This window comes from Amblyraja radiata, chromosome 19, assembly GCF_010909765.2.
Source record: "Amblyraja radiata isolate CabotCenter1 chromosome 19, sAmbRad1.1.pri, whole genome shotgun sequence".
Classification (NCBI taxonomy): Eukaryota; Metazoa; Chordata; class Chondrichthyes; order Rajiformes; family Rajidae; genus Amblyraja; species Amblyraja radiata.
In genome coordinates this window covers 43,747,829-43,769,995 of record NC_045974.1, presented here as the reverse complement: position 1 = coordinate 43,769,995, position 22,167 = coordinate 43,747,829, and the positions used below count along the sequence as shown (strand labels likewise).

At 39.8% G+C, this 22,167-nt stretch overlaps 1 protein-coding gene across 6 annotated transcripts in view; it reads left to right on the top strand.

The window, feature by feature from the left end:
* Positions 1-22,167, top strand: part of foxp2 (forkhead box P2) — a 374,605-nt gene that overhangs the window by 295,118 nt on the left and 57,320 nt on the right. For all 6 annotated transcript variants that reach the window (XM_033038336.1, XM_033038338.1, XM_033038335.1 and 3 more), the window contains 4 exons: positions 8,707-8,844; positions 9,825-10,031; positions 14,016-14,169; positions 15,501-15,711. In XM_033038336.1, the coding sequence (XP_032894227.1) occupies positions 8,707-8,844; positions 9,825-10,031; positions 14,016-14,169; positions 15,501-15,711 (710 nt within the window). The remainder of the gene's footprint in view (positions 1-8,706; positions 8,845-9,824; positions 10,032-14,015; positions 14,170-15,500; positions 15,712-22,167) is intronic.

Below are 22,167 nucleotides of genomic sequence, written 5' to 3'. Positions count from 1 at the left end.
AGGGACACAGTCGTGAGTGAAGAGGGAGTAGAGCATGGGGCTTAGTACTTAATACTCATCAGCAATAAGATGGCGTTCACCTCTAACCTTGACAAGATCTGGCCATGTCTGTGGCATTAAATTGCCCATTTACAATGTTGGCTGCTGTCAAGTGTTAATTCAAAAGGATTCCTTGCTCACAGCAGAAATGATGCTATGAAGCTGGCTGGTCAACCAGTCATATTGAGGAATTCGCAAAGATAAAGACAATGTTTTAGCTAATATTTCATAAATTTCAGATTTTGGAAATAAAATTAAAAGTATATAGGTATTAAAATGGGAACTGATTTATTAGAACATTTTTGGGAATATATTTTCTCAATATTTTGAAACTACAACATTTGGAAATATTTGGGGAAAATATGATTCATAAGCATAAGATTCCTGGCACCAACGCCTTTTAGTGATGTACTTTTCCCTTTGACTGATACATTGGATGGGTTATGATCATCAATGTTATGGAATAGAACAGGAGGTGCTTTTCTGAGTGTAAGAGCTACATTTTCTGTTCTGCCATCAGAGGTTGTCGTAGTCTGATCAAAAACAACTGATATTCATTTTTTGCAGGATCAGGGTAGTGACTGTATGGAACAAAATAAAAATCAGCCTCAAGTTCCCTTAGTTAGTATAAAGTTTTAACGTAACATTTACTGCTCTTTTGTGAAACCATATAATGAAATTCAGCATAAACAAAGCCTTTTTTCAAGTTTATATGTGTAACGGATGGAGACTGGAATTATGTTTTTTCTAAATGTACTAAAAATTACGTTCAGCTAATGGTTAAATGTCAGCTTGATGGCATTTTCATTCACAAATACAATAAGGAAGCAGCAGGAGGAGACTGGGGCAAGGAAGGGTTCAATTATCACCCTGTGATCTGGAGAAGCAATCTCACCCCTTCTGGCCTGCAAGGTGAATAAAGAAAAGTTGCCCTTGAATGGTTTCTTGTACTGAGTCTCCTTCCTACTCCCATAACATAGTGGAGATAGTACAATGGCCTCTGCTGACTGGAGGAGGTGAGATTCCAGTATGGTCTGAAGATGACTTTGAAGCAAGATGATAATGCAAGGATATGGGGAGAAGGCAGGAATGGGGTTCTGATTCTGGATGATCAGCCATGATCATATTGAATGGCAGTGCTGGCTCAAAGAGCCGAATGGCCTACACCTGCACCTATTTTCTCTGTGGATTTAAAATAAATACTCCACCTGCTTTAGGTTAAAGTCGTAAAGAGCTGGACATGTCACTTGCCCTGTTTGTCTGTTCCTCCACATATTTTCACCCCACCCATTTGTTTCCTGCCAGGCAGTTGAAGACGAAAGGGCCGCATTAATTAGTTACCATTCCCAGTTAAAGCTTATTTGTAATGTTTCCCCGCTGAAGGTTTACCTCCGGTTCAAACAAAGTTTTTGATCAGTTTTCGACAACAGCCTCATTTGTTTGTTGGTATTAGGTTTAAAGATTACAATGACAGATTTAGTTTTGAATTCATCATGCTATGATCCATTCCCAATGGGCTGTATTGTCAACAGCAGTTTCATATCTTCCTATTTTAATGGAAGACGTATGCACCAAGAAATCTTAAATGCCACTGAATGCTGTCTTGGATATCACAAACAGTGCTGCAGTAAGTGGTTTGCTTTGACAAGTACTTGCTGTAAGCAAGTAAATGTCATTTAATATGTCAGTTACATTGCACAAGTCTGAATCTGATGATTTTCTTTGGAAACCCCTATAATCAGTCGCTGGTTACGGAAAAACTCGGTTTCTTGTAAATAGAAGACATGATGTTCAAATTGCGTGAGATTCTTTTCCCACAGACATCTAATAGCATATATCTGGCTTCAAGTGGAAGTAAATCTCAGGAAAACAAACCACTTTCCAGATAGCTTTACCTATACGTAATGTGAATTGTTGAAACAGAGTTTTCATTTGAGTTGTCCAATGTAAGCTCAATTATAACCTCCAGTAAATTGACTATGTTAGATGCAGGAGTAACTATAACAAAATGTACCTGTATAAATGTACGGGAGCAATAACTGAATTATACTAGTTCTACATGTAGAATCTGATTACTGTGACCAGAGTGTTAATTGGATTCTAACTGCCAGATCTGATATATCTAGCTTTGTAGTGGAAAACCTTTTGAAAGTGATGAACTGTAATTCACTGAGCTGCTTGAAGCACTTGTAATTTACCGCATGTCACACTATGAAGAGGAGGACCTAATGGACTTCACATTACCTGTAGTATCACAAACCTCTGAGTGAAACTCGCTGCTGGAAAGTGATAGTGAAAGACAGTGAGATATGTGGGAACCTGCCATATTGAGCTGAATTGCATTTCCCATGTTTTTCACTAATAAATGATGGTGTGAGTGAGTCTGCTTGAACTCATTATCTGCCTTCAGGGAAACTTCATAAGAAGAGGTAAAAACTCATAAAATGTACTGCAAACTGCAATCACCGATCACAAAAATGTAAACAAAACAAATTTGATTCACACAGTGTTGTGAAAAGATAAAATTAGATCCTTTTTGTAAGTTTTGTTTTATTATTCATTGGCTGAATTACTATTTCAAATTGTGAACTTTTTAAAAGATTTAATGTTTAATGTAATGACCAATGTTTGTTTGCAGTACGTGTACTAAAATGCCATAAATAATTTGTTCAGTAAACAAGCACCCAGATATTTTATAGGAAGTCGATGATGTTTGTCAGGTTTTGTATTAGTTATGAGATATCTATTATTCATGCCCTCAAACAAAAAAAATGGTTTGGTTGAAGCTTCAGTTTTGTAAACTAACTGATGGATATAATAGTGTATGGTTCAGTTTAGGAACCAGCTAATGCATGCCCAGTGTCTGCAATTTGACCAATTCTGACCCAGGTTAATTTGCTCTTAGATGTTTAGCAAATGTTTAGAAGAGCCAAACTTGAAAACGAGCTATAGTTGACTAACGACCCTGACTTTCGTGTAGTTGGAAGATGACTGATTATTGGTGGTCTTCATTTGCTCTCTTCCACATAGAGACTGGAAAGTCACCCAATCCATTGATCGCCCTGGCATTATAACACGCTGAAACACTGGAAAGATCACTTTATGTACGGTTTGTACAGAGTAGTTGGATTATCAAATTCTGTTATTGCTTTATTTATTGTTTTTGTTGAAATTATAAGGTTTAGAGGGCTCTGGGGCAAATACAGATAAATGGGATGAACTGGTTTGCCAACCAAAGTGGGCTGAAGGGCCTGTTTCTGTGCTGTATAGCTCTGTTGAGACTGGCTGGGTTGTGGCGTTTCTGACTGTGACGTATTGTCTTTCTGATGTTTTTCCAAACAGAACTGCATGTGAAAAAAACAGAACTGCATGTGGAAAAAAAACATGCAAGCAAGCAGACTAGAGGGCTTCTGAGATAGCAATCCAATCTTTGATCCGTGGTTATTAGCCGTCGGTATTCAGACAGAGTAATTGCCGAGCCTCTTGGTACAAGGTTCACAGTAAATCTACCTCCGTTTTCCCTTTTCTTCCTGTCTGCCTCCATTGAAGTTGACCTCTGTCAGTTAGAGTGCCTCATCAGTGACTCCAACTGCAGCAAGAGCATCTTAATGATCTGAAATTCTTCAGAGAAGTTGGTGATGTTTTCTCATCAGGATCCAATTTGGAGCGCTTTGTTCCATTCTTGAACTTGTCTTTGGAACCACAGAATATCTACAGTAAGTCAGTTTGTAGTCTTTTGTTGGGAAGCTAAATACACTCTGGCAGGAAACATTGAGCAGAAAATGCAGTATTTGAGAAAATTATTTACTGCGACTGCTGTTTTAAAAAATGGTACATTGCTAAATATTCTAATGCACATTAACAAAGGCAATTCCACAAATAAGACACATTTAGAACAATATATATTTTCACTTTCCAGTAGATATTAATTTCCTAAAATCTGACGGAAAGTTTAGCATCAATTACCAGATTATTTCAATACAGTATTTCAGCAACAAACAGAAATAAAGGCGAGACACCAAAATGTGATCGTTGTTGCAGTGCTTTCCTTTTTATGTGTGAATGTTTTCAGTATGATTGTTTCCAAAATGCTTATTACTGTTAGCCCTTTATAACATCATATTTAGAAGTAACATTTTACTGCAATTCAACCTCTATTCCCCCCTATTCACTACACTTGTCAGTCAGCTCAACGCTGCATCTACAGGAATGGAGGTGTTATATTCTAGCAATTATCATGTCATATACTTGAAAATGTAAATGAATGTGTGTGTAAAATTAAATTTATGGGTTGTCAGTGAAGAATAAGAACCAGGAGAGCAATTACTTATCTGCTTTCATCTCCCTAGCTCTGATACATCAGGCAGAAAACCATGCAGATAAATGCTGGAATTAGCATTATGCGGGTCTTAAAATGAATGGGCTGGTGTCTTGTGTTGCCTTCTGTAGCTTTTGTTTTGAAGAGCAAGTGAAATTAAGATGATTATCATCCATCAATCTACTGAAAGACAGTGAAAGAACAAAAGAAGCTTAAATTCGATATTTACAGTACTTGGCTTTCGCAGGGTGTCAGCTTTATTGCGACAGTTTTACATTTTGTTAAAATGGGATTATTTAGAACAATTTGTGTGTTCTTTTGCAAGCAATTGAGAAATGCATTTTCCAGAGAAACTGAAATGAGTGATGCCAAGCATTTAGAAAATGGTGCAAAGATAGCAATGTGAACTAGAATATTAATATTTGCAGCTAGCTGTATCAATAATGTTCAATAATTAAAGTAGATTAAAACAAATTCACAGATAGGATCTGGGCACCGCATTTTGTCTTGAGTTTACTTGTCTAAAGCAACTCTCATCACTGAAACTGTATCCACAGTGTTTGTGTTTGAATCCCAAATGTACTAATTAATTTATTCATTTATTTTAAGCACTTTTGATGCCACAATGCAAATGCTAAACCATGAGCATTTGCCAGTTCAGTAAATGTGTCGGAAATTTTACATTTTACATTTCACACAAGGGCTAAGGTTTAAATGCTCTGATCAAAAATTTGCTGCCTTTAATTCACCAAGTTTTAGGACTCCATGAACAATGGTGTAGATTTGTTTGAATACGAATGTGCAGTGGGATGTAGTTTGACCTTCAGCTGTGATTTCAGTTCATCAGGATTAGTCAAGCTAGGCGATCAAGACTGCTAATGCATAATGATTTATAAAATGAAAAATGTGTAGTGACCATGCAAATGTTTCAGCTAATCAAAGAGGGGAACTTTAGCTTTGAAAGAAAAGAAAAACAAGGGCATGTCAAGGCCTAAAGTATGAATGTGTGTAAAATAATCTGGGCAGCTTTATTAGCAAGAGAGGGTTTTGAAGTTCTGGTATGGCCTCTTAATGTTTTGCATAGCATTTTATATTGCATAAACTGCATTGAAAGTAAGATTGGATGAATAGCTTATTTATTTCAGGTGGAAATGGCTTTAAGATGATCTAATACACAAATTGTTCAAAGCCACTAAAGAGACCTGTCATTTCTTGGTTATTTCATGGAATTAGGAAAAAGTATTTGTTATCATAACATAACATGTGGGGTTTGATTTTAATCCAAGCCACCTGGTGGAAACCTGACAAGTGAGCTGTTAAAAATGAGCAGGTTCCTTTTCGACTCTGATCTTAACAATTTCTGAATCAAAACTGCGAGGGTTGCAGGTCTGTGTAGTGCCCATAACAAGTGAGCAAGATCTTCACAGATTCATTCAAATCAGTGTCATATTATATCAACAGGATCGCTGTGCAATTTGTCTGGAGCCTGAGAAGGGAATTCACTATGTCTTTACCTGTAGGCAGAAGTAGCTATTTGGGAAGAGGAGGCCATTTAGTTAAATTGCAACAGTTTGTTCTGTGGGACAGGGGGAACAGTCCTTTGGGTCCCACAAGGATAGTTGCAGCTTCGAACACAGTGCACCTCTCCTACTATTTCATCTCTCCCCGCACTACCACACTACCTCTTCCCCATCATTTACTTGTAAATCAGTGAATATTCACGCAGGTTTGCTGCTTCCCTGCTCCAGTTCAGGGCCGCAACACTTACACTAGACCTCCCTGGACTTTTCCTGTCTCTACTGCCAGGAAATTAACTCCTAGCTGCGACATCTTGCAAAAATCTGTTCAAATTCGGAGCTCATTCAGATAATAACATTCTACCTTTGAATTATGATGCAAAACTTCACCGTCTTCCATGTGCATACACTACAAGCTTTTGGTTTAATTGGCTGCAAGGATTCTCTACCCTTTCCAAAGAACTGTACAGAAAATAATGTGGTTTGCAAAATTATGGAGTTTTGATTCATAAAGCCGAGAACAAACCTCAGGTGAAATATAACCGTTATCTGAACCTTAAAGCTAAATTGCCATCTTAATTACCTGCCATGTACTTGTTAACTTTTGGAATTTATTTTAAATGATGTCCATAGTGTCACCAGTGATAATGTAAAAACAGGGGCATAACACTGCTGCCACTATTTCTTGTGAAGTGTCAGATCATCTCTTTTATATACAAGCAAATCTTTCCTATATTATACTCTTTCTTTTGGGGGTTGCAGTAGGTAGAAATGAATAATTTAAAACATAATACAAGCCCTTTTTGATTTTTCATTCCTGCTATTGCCCATTTTAGTTTAATGAATCTTGTTTTTGGGGCTATGTTTATTTAGCTCATAAGAAGAGCAATTACACTAGGAGTCTTACATCCACTGGTGTTCCTAGCACACCTACCTTAATGCATGAACATAATCTCTGACTTAGAGAATTAAAAAATGTGGCCAGTGCACGTATGTAACTGTTTTCCCCCACTAGCTTACAAAGTGACGTTTAGAAATAATGCAGCATTTTAAAGCGAATGAATGTTCCTTTTCTGTAGGGGAATTGCATGAGAATTGTAAAATATCACTTACGCCTGGCCACTTTGTTCTTTTCTTTCTGTTTTTGGTTCTTCATTGATGATCTTCTAGTGTTTGTCTCCTAAAGACATTGCCTCCACATGGAGCATGATGTTATGGATACCTTCCGCTCATCCCTGCTCTCACCAAACACCAGGCACCAATCCCCCAAATGAACATGTTCCTTGTTGCCTTAGCGAAGACTATTTGCGAATCTAAGATCAGATGGAAAAGGCCTAACATTTTTTCTTCCCAAACCTGGGTGTATAGCAGCCAATTGAAAGTTCCGTGACTAAGCTGCAGAAAGAAAGAAACTTAGAACTTAATAAGGACAATTTAGTTAACTAATTGATTGCAGCAGTGAATATTTAGAATTCTGTTTTTATTATCTAAGCAGAATCCATTATTCCTATTTTAGGTCCAAAGAAGGGTCTCGACCCAAAACGTCACCCATTCCTTCTCTCCAGACATGCGGTCTGTCCCGCTGAGTTACTCCAGCATTTTGTGTCTATCTTCGGTTTAAACCAGCATCTACAGTTCCTTCCTACACATTCCTATTTTAAAATAGGATCACCTTAATTATCATTCTGTTTATTTTAATGCAATGAAAACCAGATGAGATAAAAGGTGTATGAGCTGTTCCACAGGTCACCACCCAGAGAGTGTAAATGCACACCCACCCTATTTTTCTGCCAAGAGTATGTTTTGGCACTGTGTCATATGCATGTAATCTACAATATTCTGTAATATTTGTTTTGAATTATTAGCTAATAATTTAAAAAAAACACACAATGACTCGACTAAACATTAGCAACGATGCAATCAATACTGTTTAAAAGTGCTTTAATTTTCTAACCATACAATTCTTACATGTCACAGAGCAACTAATTATTGTATGCGGTGATTTATTTTGATGTTACATTTTCTTCAGTTGGTTGCATTCTAATTGTTTAGAGAAAATGTTTTAATTCATTTAAAGCGTAGTTGCATATAACACATATCCTTTGTTGTAACTTGTCAGCTTCACACACCCTGTATTGTTCCTGGGCAAAGCCAACCATAATAATTGCATTGCTAATAATCTTGAGAAAATGCTGATAGATCTCGTGCTGAATATCAGGTTCTGTTTGCAAAAGTTGGTTTATTTTCATGGTACTGAAAATTATCTCCATTGACAAATTATCGTGGAATGCTAATCTTTAAATTGAATAAGTTATTAATTTGTATCTGATTAAATCACGTGTAATTGAGTAAGCAATTTATGAAATTTGTTGTGCCGTTTTCTTAATGGGCTTGAAGAAAATATTAAAATTTAAATGTTTACATTGTTTTTTTTAATTTATATTAGAAGGTATTTGCCTCTGTTGAGGAAAAAAGTAATTGCTTTTTTTCAAAGGTTGAATAACTTGGCAGGTTGACAAGCTTTTCAGATTATGAGCTGGTTAGTACAATCAATGCCTTCAAAACTCAAAAAGCTGCTCATTGCGTTACTGTATGTCTTGGTGCAAGGTGTTGCTCCTGGAGTGCGACAGCACCCGAGGAAACAATGTAATTGCCACAGGGAACCTAGTAGGAGCATGTCGTGCACAGGTCAGAAGTAAACCTTGATTCTGGGCATCAGACCGTTCTGAAAATGTTACCCTTTCATCAAGTGGTGCAAGAAGAGGAGAAACAAACACCATGTTGCAGAATGGTGGCCTGGCTTGATGTTGTGAATCTCTCTCGCTGGAGCAGGTGCCTGTCTCAGTGGCCATGATGACTCCCCAGGTGATCACTCCTCAGCAGATGCAGCAGATCCTTCAGCAGCAAGTGCTGTCCCCTCAGCAGCTCCAGGCTCTCCTCCAACAGCAGCAAGCAGTCATGTTACAGCAGGTATGAGAACACACACAGCACACCTGCTATGGCAAGCTACACATACAATGGAGAATGCTTCATCAGTCCCAGTTTTTCATTGCATTGCTACTTTATTACAACACATTTTAATGTTCGTGAACAGATACTTTACTAAACTTATTCACAATTTAAAAAACTTTTATTTAACCATTGTGTAACTTTGAAGTAAAATGTGCATGGGAATTACCAAGTAGACAATCAAATACATTAAAACACCAATGAAAATGTGAGAAACACAAATTCTTATGAATTTCTATTTTGTAATACGATATACCAAATTTATTGTGTTTCTGATGTAGACCTGTGACAGGTAATTTTTTGTCATGATGTCACCATTACATTACCTAAGACTTTGCTTTATAATTTATGATTTTTGTTTATTCTATTAAGTAACGCTGAATATATTAGCTACAGATAACACTACAAAAGTGAGAGCAAGAAAACCTGTTCCTTGTATTAAAATCGAGCATAGCCATATTCAGGATCTGCATCACTTGAAAATGCCCACCTGTGTCATTCAGCTGAAAGGACTGACAGATTCATTAACTTTCTACAATGGGGTTAACTGTAGGATGTGTCTGAAAAAGGCAATGAAATTTGCTTTGTTTCTTTTACGAACACAAATGTTGGCACAATTTGTACACCAGTACTTTTGCCCAGAATAGGGGAATCGAGGACCAGAGGACACAGGTTCGAGGTGAAGGGGAAAAGATTTAATAGGAATCTGAAGAGTAACTTTTTCATTCAAAGGGTGGTGGGTGTGTGGGACTGGGACTATCCCAACGTTTATGAAACAGTTAGACAGGTGCATGGATAGGACAGGTTTGGAGGGATATGGACCAAGTGCAGGCAGGTGGGACTAGTGCAGCTGGGACATGTTGGCCGGTGTGGGCGAGTTGGGCCGAAGGGCCTGTTTCCACACTGTATCACTCTATGACTCTATGTTTATGATTTTTCAGCAACAGCTTCAAGAATTCTACAAGAAGCAGCAGGAACAGTTGCATCTTCAACTGCTGCAGCAACAACAACAGCAACAACAACAGCAGCAACAACAACAGCAGCAGCAACAACAGCAGCAACAACAACAACAACAACAGCAGCAGCAGCAACAGCAACAGCAGCAGCAGCAACAACAGCAGCAACATGCAGGCAAGCAATCAAAAGAGGTAAGCACTGAGTAACTAGGCTGCCTACATAATAGTTCAGGGTGAGAGGAGGTGCGAGAGAGGCAAGAACAGGATCACAATTTTCTGTAACAAGGTTCTGCTTGTCAAAAGTACATTACCATGATTTTGCTGAGTCTAGTAACAATGACAGTCGTTCTCTCCTGCTCCTTTCTTTGTGGTGTGGAACTCGAGAGTTATAATCCAAAGCTGCTGTCTTTTAATGTGCGTTAATGAATCTCAGTGTACAAAGAGCAAGCTGTGTGATGGACAAAGTACTGATTATCTTGTAGTCACAGAGATTCCGAGTTGGTGAGGGAGCCTCAGTTTTTCCTCAGAGGTACAGCTCAGAGAGCATGCAAATTTAGCCTACTGTTAAAAACCCAGGTTGAGTATAGACTTCAAAGTCACAGGTCCCTGATTAATGAACTGCTACTGTAGGTTTGGACTGGTGAGCAGAAAGTTACAGTTTGATGTGCTCATAAATCAACGTGACAGGCCAGTTTCCCTGGCCTACCTAGCTCTTGTCAGCAAACTGTATCAAATATAAACATAATGCAAACAAAACATGTTGAAGCAGTTAAATTGATCAGCAGGTATCGTGGACATTGTCTTCAAGAAACACATTATGCAGGCGTACAGGAAGCAGCATTGACCTCCCGAGGCATTGTTTCTGTTTGGATTTCTGAACAGAATTTCATGCAGCCATCAAATATGGAATAGAAATTGCTCCCTTATTTCTCCCGAGGCTTTGGGCCATCCACATGACTTGCTCCATTATGCAGTCTGTTTTCCAGTGAGTGCATCAGAAGTTTTGCTTTTCCCCAAACTGAAGCAAAAGGTCTTCCACAGCAGCTTGTCTTCCTGTGAAGTGTGACTGCCTTCTCATATCCTCCTGAGTCTCAAGTACTCCAGTTTGTCTTGTAATGCCTCAAAAAATTGGAAGTTAGGCTCTTTCCTGTAATGGGGCACTTCTCTGCCTTGAATGTATTCCCAGTTTTAATGTATTCCGACAAGAGAAGAAAAGAAAGCTAACAGGGCAATGCTACGAAGGCTACATCCCAGTTTACTAATAGATCACTGGAGACTACATTCATGGGCCACTGAGGACCAAACTTATTCAGCTGCAAAAGCAGCATTGCCTCGAAAGATCTACTGCTGTGAAAATTTTATACAATAGGCATGGATACATTTAATGTTATAGGTGACCTTAGCATGTGAATGAGTTTTTGCTAACTGAAATTAACTGTCCTAATTTTGACAAAATGAGAATATTTGGACTAAATATAAAGGCTCATATATTTGTGATCAGGATACAGCTGTCTAGCCTTAACATATTAGTGCTTGACATGTAATTGTGACATATTCATGAACATCATTTGGCAAAGATTTTGTTTTTAGCTTATTAATAGATGCATGTATTAATACACGTATTAATAGCAGAAATGCTGAAACACTGTCTATGTCATTTGGGTACAGTATAGGCACAACAAAATAGTATCAAACCCTTCTGCATCTCACCCTCTTCAAAAGAAGAAAAATTGGCAACTCTTTAATAAAAGCAATGCCACTTTAAATTATGAGAATTCCTAAATACCTGATTTTCCTTTTAGTAGATCAGCCACATGAATAGGACAGTAAGTCAAGCTCAATTGAACAAGATTTGTGTCTTTGCACTTAATTGCTCCTCTCAGTTTATACTGTGTTCCAAGAAATTAGTATTATAATGAACAGACTGCACTGTTGTATTCTGTAATATACTGCATCTTAAAATGTTTCAATGATGAACAATGTGTAATTGGGTTGCAGTAAGGATGCAGAGAAAGTCTGCCCCTTTTTTCTTTACAGTTATTCTTTTCCCAATAATTCACTGCACTCCAGTGACACATTGAAAGCAAATTTTAAAAGTCATCTGGCAATTCAGCTTGTGTTGAACCGCATCAAAGTTGCTTGGTGTGTAAAGCATATGGGGAAAAATGTGTCTTTGGTTGCGGTGGTATCTGTCGCCAGTTTACACTCACTACTGCAAATTTAGTTTCATTGAAGCCAATGAAATTGAATGGGTGAGAGGTGAGGTCAAGCGGCGGCCAGTTCTCTTGGGTGTGATTAGTGGTGGCAAGGCAATCCAGTACCCCCTCCCCACCCCCCGCCCGCCAATACTCTGTTCATCATTAAAACAGTCTTGCTTAGAAATGTGTTCTTTGTTGGTAGTGCTCATAATGTAAAACAGGCTGTGTGTTTCACTCTGAAAGTTAGTTCCATTGAAATTCTTAGAAATGAATTTAGAAAGTGGGATACGCCATGCAACTGTTGATACATGGTGTGTTCATTCTGAGTGACTCAGGCTGCATTTCTCTGCCGTTGGCCATTACATTCTTATGCATCCTAGATTAGAGCTGCTGTAGGGCACCTGGGTCACAAGTGGACAACTGTTGCACATCTTCATTTGTGCCACCTGGAATTCAGATTGAAGGCAGAGCTTGGTCGGGGAATGGAGGAGAGGGTTGACCACCAGAAAGTTCCGACGGAACCTGTTCGGTGATTGACACATAGAAACATAGAAACATAGAAAATAGGTGCAGGAGGAGGTCATTCGGCCCTTCGAGCCAGCAACGCCATTCATTGCGATCATGGCTGATTGTCCCCTATCAATAACCCGTGCCTGCCTTCTCCCCATATCCCTTGATTCCACTAGCCCCTAGAGCTCCATCTAACTCTCTCTTAAATCCATTCAGTGACTTGGCCTCCACTGCCCTCTGTGGCAGGGAATTCCATAAATTCACAACTCTCTGGGTGAAAAGGTTTTTTCTCATCTCAGTCTTAAATGGCCCCTTTATTCTAAGACTGTGGCCCCTGGTTCTGGACTCGCCCAACATTAGGAACATTTTTCCTGCATCTTGCTTGTCCAGTCCTTTTATAATTTTATATGTTTCTATAAGATATCCCGTCATCCTTCTATCCTCCAGTGAATACAAGGATAGTCTTTTCAATCTTTCCTCATATGACAGTCCCGCCATCCCAGGGATCAATCTTGTGAACCTACGCTGCATTACCTCAATCACAATGATGTCCTTCCTCAAATTAGGAGACCAAAACTGTACGCAATACTCCAGATGTGGTCTTACCAGAGCCCTATACAACTGCAGAAGAACCTCTCTACTACAATTCTGAAATCCTCTTGTTATGAAGGCCAACATTCCATTAGCTTTCTTCACTGCCTACTGTACCTGCATGCCAATTTTCCGTGACCGGTGTACAAGGACACGCAGGTCTCGTTGTACCTCCCCCTTACCTAACCTAACCCCATTGAAATAATAATCTGCCCCCTTGTTTTTGCCACCAAAGTGGATAACCTCACATTTATCTATATTATACTGCATCTGCCACGCATCTGCCCACTCACTCAACCTGTCCTGGTCACCCTGCAACCTCCTAACATCCTCTTCACAGTTCACACTGCCACACAGCTTTGTGTCATCAGCAAACTGTCTAGTGTTGCTCCTAATTCCCTCTTCCAAATCATTAATATATATGGTAAACAGTTGCGGCCCCAACACCGAGCCTTGCGGCATTCCACTCGCCACTGCCTGCCATTCTGAAAAGGACCCGTTCACTCCTACTCTTTGCTTCCTGTCTGCCAACCAACTTTCTATCCATGATGTGGGCGGGGGTGAGGGAACTGGCTGGGGTGGGGATGTGAAGAGCATGCCATTGCCATGAGGAGGGGTTGGCTGAAACTTGTGATGAAAAAAGCAGGTGGGGGGGGGGGGGTTGGAAAAGGGGGGAGCTGATTGAGTTAAGAAGGATTTATATTAGTAAAGGCAAGTAATAGAGAAAAATAAAACGTAATTTTGCCTGTAAGCCGTGAACGGCATGAATTATGAAAAGAGGCTCTTGCTGATGTGAATAGATATACCAGTTACAATTAGTTGTCTGTGGGTTTAGTCTGTGCTTTGTATCTTATGATTGGATGTATATCTTGTACAGCAGCAGTTGGCAGCCCAGCAGATAGTCTTCCAACAGCAGCTACTCCAAATGCAACAAATCCAGCAGCAACAGCATTTGATGAACCTACAACGTCAGGGACTCATTACCATCCAGCCTGGACAGCCGACCCTTTCAGTCCAATCTCTGCCACAAGGTACAAACAAAAGCATAAGAAGTTACACAGCAGAGCATTTATTACAAGACTATTATTCATTGAATGTATACAAAAGCATAGAAGTTAATTTTTAATTATTGAGACTGTAGCATGCAATGAAATTGCAGCAAATTCGGTGCAATATTTAATATTAAGATGTTATCAAAAAGTTCAAAACAGGGCAGCGCGGTGGCACAGCGGTGGAGTTGCAACACTTACAGCGCCAGAGACCCGGCAACGGGTGCTGTCTGTACGGAGTTTGTATGTTCTCCCCGTGACCTGCGTGGGTTTTTGTTGAGATCTTTGGTTTCCTCCTACACTCCAAAGAAGTACAGGTTTGTAGGTTAATATGATTGGTATAAATTAAAATTGTCCCTAGTGTGTGTAGGGTAATGCTAATGTGCGGGGATCACTGGTCAGTGTGGACTTGGTTGGCTGAAGAGCCTGTTTCTGTGCTGTATCTCTACTTTAGTTTACTTAACTAAAACAAATATTTGTAATGACATTTTATTCCTTTCCATTGTGACAGTTTGTGACAATTTCTACAAGGAAACATTTCAGTTTATCACAGAACTCCGATTAATATTGTCCCAGTCACTATTCTTCCATTCATTAAACATGTTACTTCCAACTTTCAGGAGTCCGGAAATTATTTGATTAGCAAGAAAACTGACACCTGTACAAATGAATGCTCATTCAGCAAATGATTTGCCGACAATATAAAATAGCATATTAAAAGCGTACAGTGATCCATCAGAAAGAAATTGGTTCATTTTCTGATTTTATGTCCTGGCTAAAGAAAATTTTGAAAGAGAAAGCAAAATCAATAAATAGAATTGGATGTGCAATAATACTGCAAGCAATTCAGTTACCAAACCAATTCCTTATGTTTGCCGAAGTGTAACATCCCACAGTACCAGCAGCTCAGTAGAAGTTGTGACCATCCCAGCTCTTGCACTGTTATTCCTCATAATCTTACATTTTTGAAATATGTAACATTTGGCTGAAAGCAGTGATCAAATCGATTTGCATCACCATTGTAGGGACATGCAAGGGGACAATGTTCCGTTTCATAATTTGCTTTGCTTGGGACTTTGTCCATTTGATGCAGAGTGTGTCAGATTTTTAAACATGAAGTTTGTATTGAATTGTCAACTAATCACACGGCCTTATTGAATAGCATTTACAGAGCAATGTATAGTCAAGTGAATATTTATTTATTGTTTGTCAAAATATAAACTGGTAGAGGTTTGACTTGAATCAAAATGCATTTCATCACCGTGGTCCTTATCCTTTCAATTCTGAGATATATCTGTGCCATAATTTTCCAGGCTTAAGCCCTGCGGAGATTCAGCAGCTCTGGAAAGAAGTGACCGGGGTGCACAACATGGAAGACGGCATTTTGAAGCATGGCGGGCTGGATCTCTCTGCCAATAATTTGTCCTCTACTACCTCCACTACCACTTCCAAAGCATCGCCACCAATAACTCACCATTCATTAATGAATGGACAGACTTCAGTCCTCACCACAAGAAGAGACAGGTAAGCATCATACCAGGCCCAGCTTGTAAACACATTTACAGTTATTTGCTTGACTTGTTCATGACCTGGTGATCTTGAATGCTTGTATGTATAACTGTTTTCCAGTCCATAATAATCTTTGACAAATCTTGCTTTTGCACTTATCCTATTAATTCCTCCTTGTTTAAAAAAAAAATCTGCTCGGATTACAATGTTCCTTCCTTGCCTATTCGTCCAAATGAAATTAACAAATAATTCAATAATATTCTCGGAGCTTGTGGGAAGCCAGGGAGGAAACTATAAAGACATTTGCAGAGACAGTTTCATCATCTTCAGCCACAGATGAAGTTCCTGAAGACTGGAGGGTGGCTAATGTTGTACTGGTACTTACATAAGAAGGGTAGTTAGGACACGCCAGGGGGCAGTAGGTCAGTGAGCCTGGTGTCAGTGGTGGGAAAGGGTAGAAGATTCTACAGCTAGTGAGAGTGAGAGGAGAGAGATGTTTAAAGGAACCTCACGGGCAAATTTTTCTCTTTATTTGGAATGTGCTGAAGAGGAAGCTAAACAAGCAGATATAATAATGACGTAAATAAATTTGGACAGATATTTGGAAAGGTAGAGTAAGTTTCAAGGGCTGTGGGTCAAACACAGGCAAATTTGCCTCGCCCAGTCTGCCAATTTGGTGGATAAAGTGGGCTGAAGAGCATGTTTTCATTCTCTATGTCTTTCCAAGAGCAAGCACCAAGATTTTTAAAATACATTATATCATCACAGAACATTTGAAAAATCTTATGAATTTGTTTGCACATCAATAAATCAATGACATCAATTGCATGGAAGCACATTTGCTGCTTTTTTTTAATCCGGTGACCTGAATGAGCCCTACCATAGCTTCATGGATCTGCTGTTTGCCGATAGTTTATTGCTTGGATATTTTCAGGATGTTGACAAGTGAAGAGAACTGACAAGCATCTAATGAATGTCATGAGGAATATCAACATATTTTAAATTAAGGTTATATCAAAACACTGGGACATAGAAAATAGAACGGTACAACACAAAGGTACAACATAATTCTCCTTCCTATTCCCACACTGACCTTTCTGTCCTGGGCCTCCTCCATTGTCAGAGTGAGACCAAATGCAAATTGGAAGAACAGCACCTCATATTTCGCTTGGGCAGCTTACAACCCAGTGGTATGAACATTGATCTCTCTGAATTCAAGTAACCCTTGCATCCCCTCTCTCTCCGACCCTCCTCCACCCAAGTTGTTGGACCAGTTTCAAAGTCATCTTGTTGAGTCTAATTACCTATAACTCGTTCTCACCTAGCCCACAGCTAACAATGGCCTGTTTCCTTTATCAGCGTCACTTTTTGGCATATAATAATAATATAATAATGTTTTGTTTATAGGGACAGTGCATATTAATGAACATTTGCATGTAAATATGCGAGATTGTAGCCAATCAGTAGCTAATTTCCGTCTCTAGTCCCAGGCAAAGGTAGGTGAAGTGTCTTGCCCAAGGACACAACGACAGTACACACTCCAAGCAGGATTCGAACCGGCCACCTTCAGGTTGCCAGCCGAACACTTAGCCCATTGTGCCATCTGTCATCCTCCTTATCTTACATTTAATAGTTCTATATCTCTCTATATCACCATCTATATCTCTCATTCCCCTATCCCCCAACACTCAGCCTGAAGAAGCGTCTCGACCCAAACGTTACCTATTCATTTTCTCCAGAGATACTGTCTTACTCACTCTGACCCACTGAGTTACTCCAACTTTTTGTGTCTATCTTCTCTCGGAAGGTACAACATAGGAACTGCCCCCCCCCACACCTCAAAGGTCTGCCCTGTAATATTGATACTACCATCCAAGGACATAGGTTCTTACTGTCTATGTCTCATCATTTTGTATACTTCTATCAGGTCTCCCCTCAACCACCGGCTAGTTAAATTATTTTCATTTTATTTTACATTCAGTATGTAAGTTTGTAAGGTAAAGTTTCATTGAAGAACTATAGATTATTCAGATATTTTCCAGTGCCTAATATGCATTGTTGCATTATGGGCTGTGACTCCTGAAAGGAACACATACCTTGAAATCCAATGACAACTCGGTGCTGCTTTCAGCCTTTCTACTGCAAGTTATTGACAGACATAATGAAGCCTTGATGCATATTATGCCTTGCATCTATCAGCATGCAAACATTTTCACACACAACAAATCAGAAAGGAAATAAACACTATTTTGAAGCTGGCATATTAAATATTTATAGAGCACCAAACTGAAATGGAAATTGTGGCCATAAAATTAAAGTAGGTGAAATGCAAATAGAGTGTTTTTAGAAAAAATATATTTAATTTTAAAATAAATAAAAATTGAACAACTTGTCTGATGGAATTATAGATCATATGAGTTTGCTAACTAACAGTTATGGATCAGTATACCTTAAAATGCCATTTAGATGTCACAGAAGGTTATGGAGGCCAAGTCAATGGATATTTTTAATGCGGAGACAGATATATTCTTCATTAGTACGGGTGTCAGGGATTATGGGGAGAAGGCAGGAGAATGGGGTTAAGAGGGAACGTTAAATCAGCCATGATTGAATGGCGGCGTAGACTTGATGGGCAGAATGGCCTAATTCTGCTCCTATCACTTATGGACATGAACTTGCCATAAAACTAAAGATTTTTAGGGAATCTTCTAATAAAATTAGTTGATAAATAGATTAGCATTACACCAAATCTCTGATTTTTTTAAATTCTAATGTAGATCCTCCTCTGTGAAACACTAAGTAACTGATTACAAAAGGCCATGTCTACAATGCAGAGAAATCATAACGTCACCGTCAGTTCATGTTGCAGAGATGGCAAATGCTAATAGTTGTGCAACCATTGCAACAATTAATTCAGTCCTATTAATTTGTTTCCTATTTTCTTTGTCCGCTAAACATCTTTAGCACTATTCTACAACAACATGAGGATAGATGTCCATAGATTCAAGCTCCAGAATAAGTTTAAATAGTATTTTAATATGTGGAATTTGTTTCTTATTGAACCAACACAATTTAAATCACCAATTTAATGTTCTTTCCATTATATTAGACTTCTTCAAATTAGTATTAATTCATGTTTTTAGTCCATTCTGCCACCAAGCCACCTTTACAGTTATAGTGACCCTGCTCATTCTCGCTACTTTGACCACCTTTGTTCAATCCTGCATATACCATTTGTTCATATCCTTTCAGTTTTCTGTCCAAGCTCAACTAATAAGCATGGGTCTGGTAACCTACATACTGAAATATGGAGGATACCCATGTTAATTGTTTAACTAATCCAATTTGGTTGAATGATACAATAATTTTATCAATATTACCATATCATAGACTCCGTGATTATGTGTTTAACTTTTGGGAAAGACGGTGGTGTCAAATGGCATGTAGGTATGGAGAGATGGATTAACACAGTACAGCGCAAGAACAGGCCCTTCGGCCCACACTGTCTGCATTAAACAGAATGCAAGACCATCACTTATCTACCTGCAGATAACCCATATCCCTCCATCCCCTGCATAGCCATATGCCAATGCATGCCAATGAATGCCACTGATGTTTCTGTTTCAACCACCAATCCTGGCAGCGGGTTTCGGGCATTCACCACATACTGAGTAAAAAACTTGCCTCACACATCTATCCATCTATATATGTATAAAAGTCTTATTTTGTATGTGTGTCTGTCAGCATGTTTTGTATCTTCCTCAAAACGCTACGCGCTAGCACTTACATTTTTACACATTCTGACATTTTTGATCTCCATGCCATAATCAAGTTCATTTAAGATTTGATGCTATATTTCACTTTATTGATGATTAAAGCTTTAAAAAAGCCAAATTTAACATGATTTTTACTGTTAAAACCCTCCTGCCAGCCTCCAACACACTTCAATACAAAGTTGCAAGACAGGAATACTGAACTTTTCACCTCAATGGGATATCACAGCAAGAGCTTCAACAGGAGGGGGAGGGCAAATTGGTATTGCAATTGGAACTACTGCGGCAGGCTGGGGAAGTGCAATTGGAATTTATTTTTAAGTCCACTGCTAAGGGAGGCAGGTGAGTCCAGTGCTGCGGGAGGCAGAAGAGTGCTGGAATCTTATGTTCAGCAACGGGTTGAGTTGGGGGACCACGCTTCCCGTGGGGGCTACGGGTTAGTGGTGCAATATTGCATTGGGGAACGGGTTGCGTTGGGGGACCAGGTCACCCGTGTGACAGGGAACCAATGGGTCCCAGTTGGTCTAGTCTCCTTTAAAATTTACCCCTTTCACCTTAAAGCAATGTCCTCCAGTATTTGTTTTATCCATCCTGGGAAAACGATTATGACTGTCTACCCTATCTACGTCTCTCATAATTTAACATAGTTTTATTTGGTCTCCCTGCAACATTTGGTGTTCCAGAGAAAACAATCCACTTCTGCCCAACCTTTCCCTGTAGCTAACACCCCAGAATTGATGCATCATACTTGTAAACCTCTGCTGCACCCATACCTAAGACTCCACATCCTTCCTGTAATCAGGCAACCAGAACTGCACCTAAGTTGGGAATTTGGGATGATTCCATAGAAACATAGAAAATAGGTGCAGGAGGAGGCCATTTGGCCCTTTGAGCCAGCACCGCCATCCAATATGATCATGGCTGATCATTCATAATCAGTTCCAGTTTTTTCCCCATATCCCTTGATTCCCTTAGCCCTAAGAGCTAAATCAAACTCTCTCTTGAATATTCCATCAATGATATTGTCAAGTGTGTTTAATTATCATTTGTACTGGGAAGGGATGAATGAAATTCTTTCTTGCTGCAACTTTACAGGCACATTAATGCAATAACATAATAAATAATACAATAACTTACCAGGTAACCAGCTCAGAAGAATGCAAAGCTGAAATACATAGCGCAAGCAAACTAAAGTCCACAGTAGATCGTTGCTGAGGTAATGTTGTCGTTAGGGTTGTGCAGTGTGGTTCAATGCTGTTCTTGAATCTATAGGTCATGGTTCTCAGACTCCTGTACCTTCTTCCAAATGGTAGCAGCGAGATGAGAGCATGGCCAGGGTGGAGAGGGTCTTTGATGATATTCATTGCCTTTTGGAAGCTGTGCTTTCTGTAGGTCTCTTCAATGGTGGGGACGTCAATACTGGTGCTCGATAGGGCAATGCTTATCACTTTCTGAAACCTCCTTTGTTCCTGGGTATTCAGGTTATAGAATCAGGACATGATGCATCCAGTCAATATGCTCTCTATTATACACCTCTAAGGATGTAGTGGCTTTAATCAGCTTTATTTGCCATTGCATAAATGTGCCAAGCCCAGGACTTAAATCTGTAGTCGTCTTCTCATCAATGAAGACAGATTCATTGCTTCCTCGGTCTTCCCTTCCTATAGTAACAATCGGCTCCTTGCCAACATAGAGAGTGAGCTTGTAGTTTCTGGCACCAGTTCATCATGTTCTCAATCTCCCTTCTGTACCCCGACTCATCATGCAACATTCTTAATGGCAACATTGGTGTTTCGTCTGCAAATTTAAAGATGGCGTGGTGGTTAATGTGGGAGGTTGTTTCCCAGCTCAGGAAATGTCTTCATTTATTGCAGCTTTTTCCACAGCAATACATTATCTTCCCAACTAATAAGATCACCACCGCACCATCTATTACAAACCTACTGACTCCCACAGCTATCTTGACTACACTTCTTCCCTCCATGCTTCCTGGAAAGACTCTATCCCCTACTCCCAATTCCTCCGTCTACACCGCATCTGTGCACAGGATGAGGTGTTCCATACCAGGGCTTCGGCGATGTCCTCATTCTATAGGGAACGGGGGTTCTCCTCTTCCATTATAGATGAGGCTCTCAGTAGGGTCTCCTCAATATCCCACAGCTCCGCTCTTGCTTCCCCTTCCCCCCATTTGTAACAAGGACAGAGTCCCCCTTGTCCTCACCTTCCACCCCATCAGTCATCGCATACATCATATAATCCTCCAACATTTTCGCCACCTCCAACGGGATCCCACTACTGGCCACATCTTCCCATCTCCACCCCTTTCTGCATTCCACAGAGACCGCTCCCTCTGAAATGCCCAGTCAACTCATCCATTTCCTACCCAGGTACTTTCCCCAGGCACCCCCTTCCCAGGTACTTTCCCCGCAACCGCAGGAGATGCAACACCTGTCCCTATACATCCCCCCTCGACTCCATCCAGGGGCCCAAACAGTTTATCCAGGTGATGCAGAGGTTCACTTGCACCTCCTCCAACCTCATCTACTGCATCCGCTGTTCCAGGTGTCAACTTCTGTACATCGGCGAGACCAAGTGCAGGCTCGGCGATCGTTTCGCTGAACACCTCCGCTCAGTTCGTCTTAACCTACCCGATCTTCTGGTGGCTCAGCCTCCCATTCCCAATCTGACCTGTCTGTCT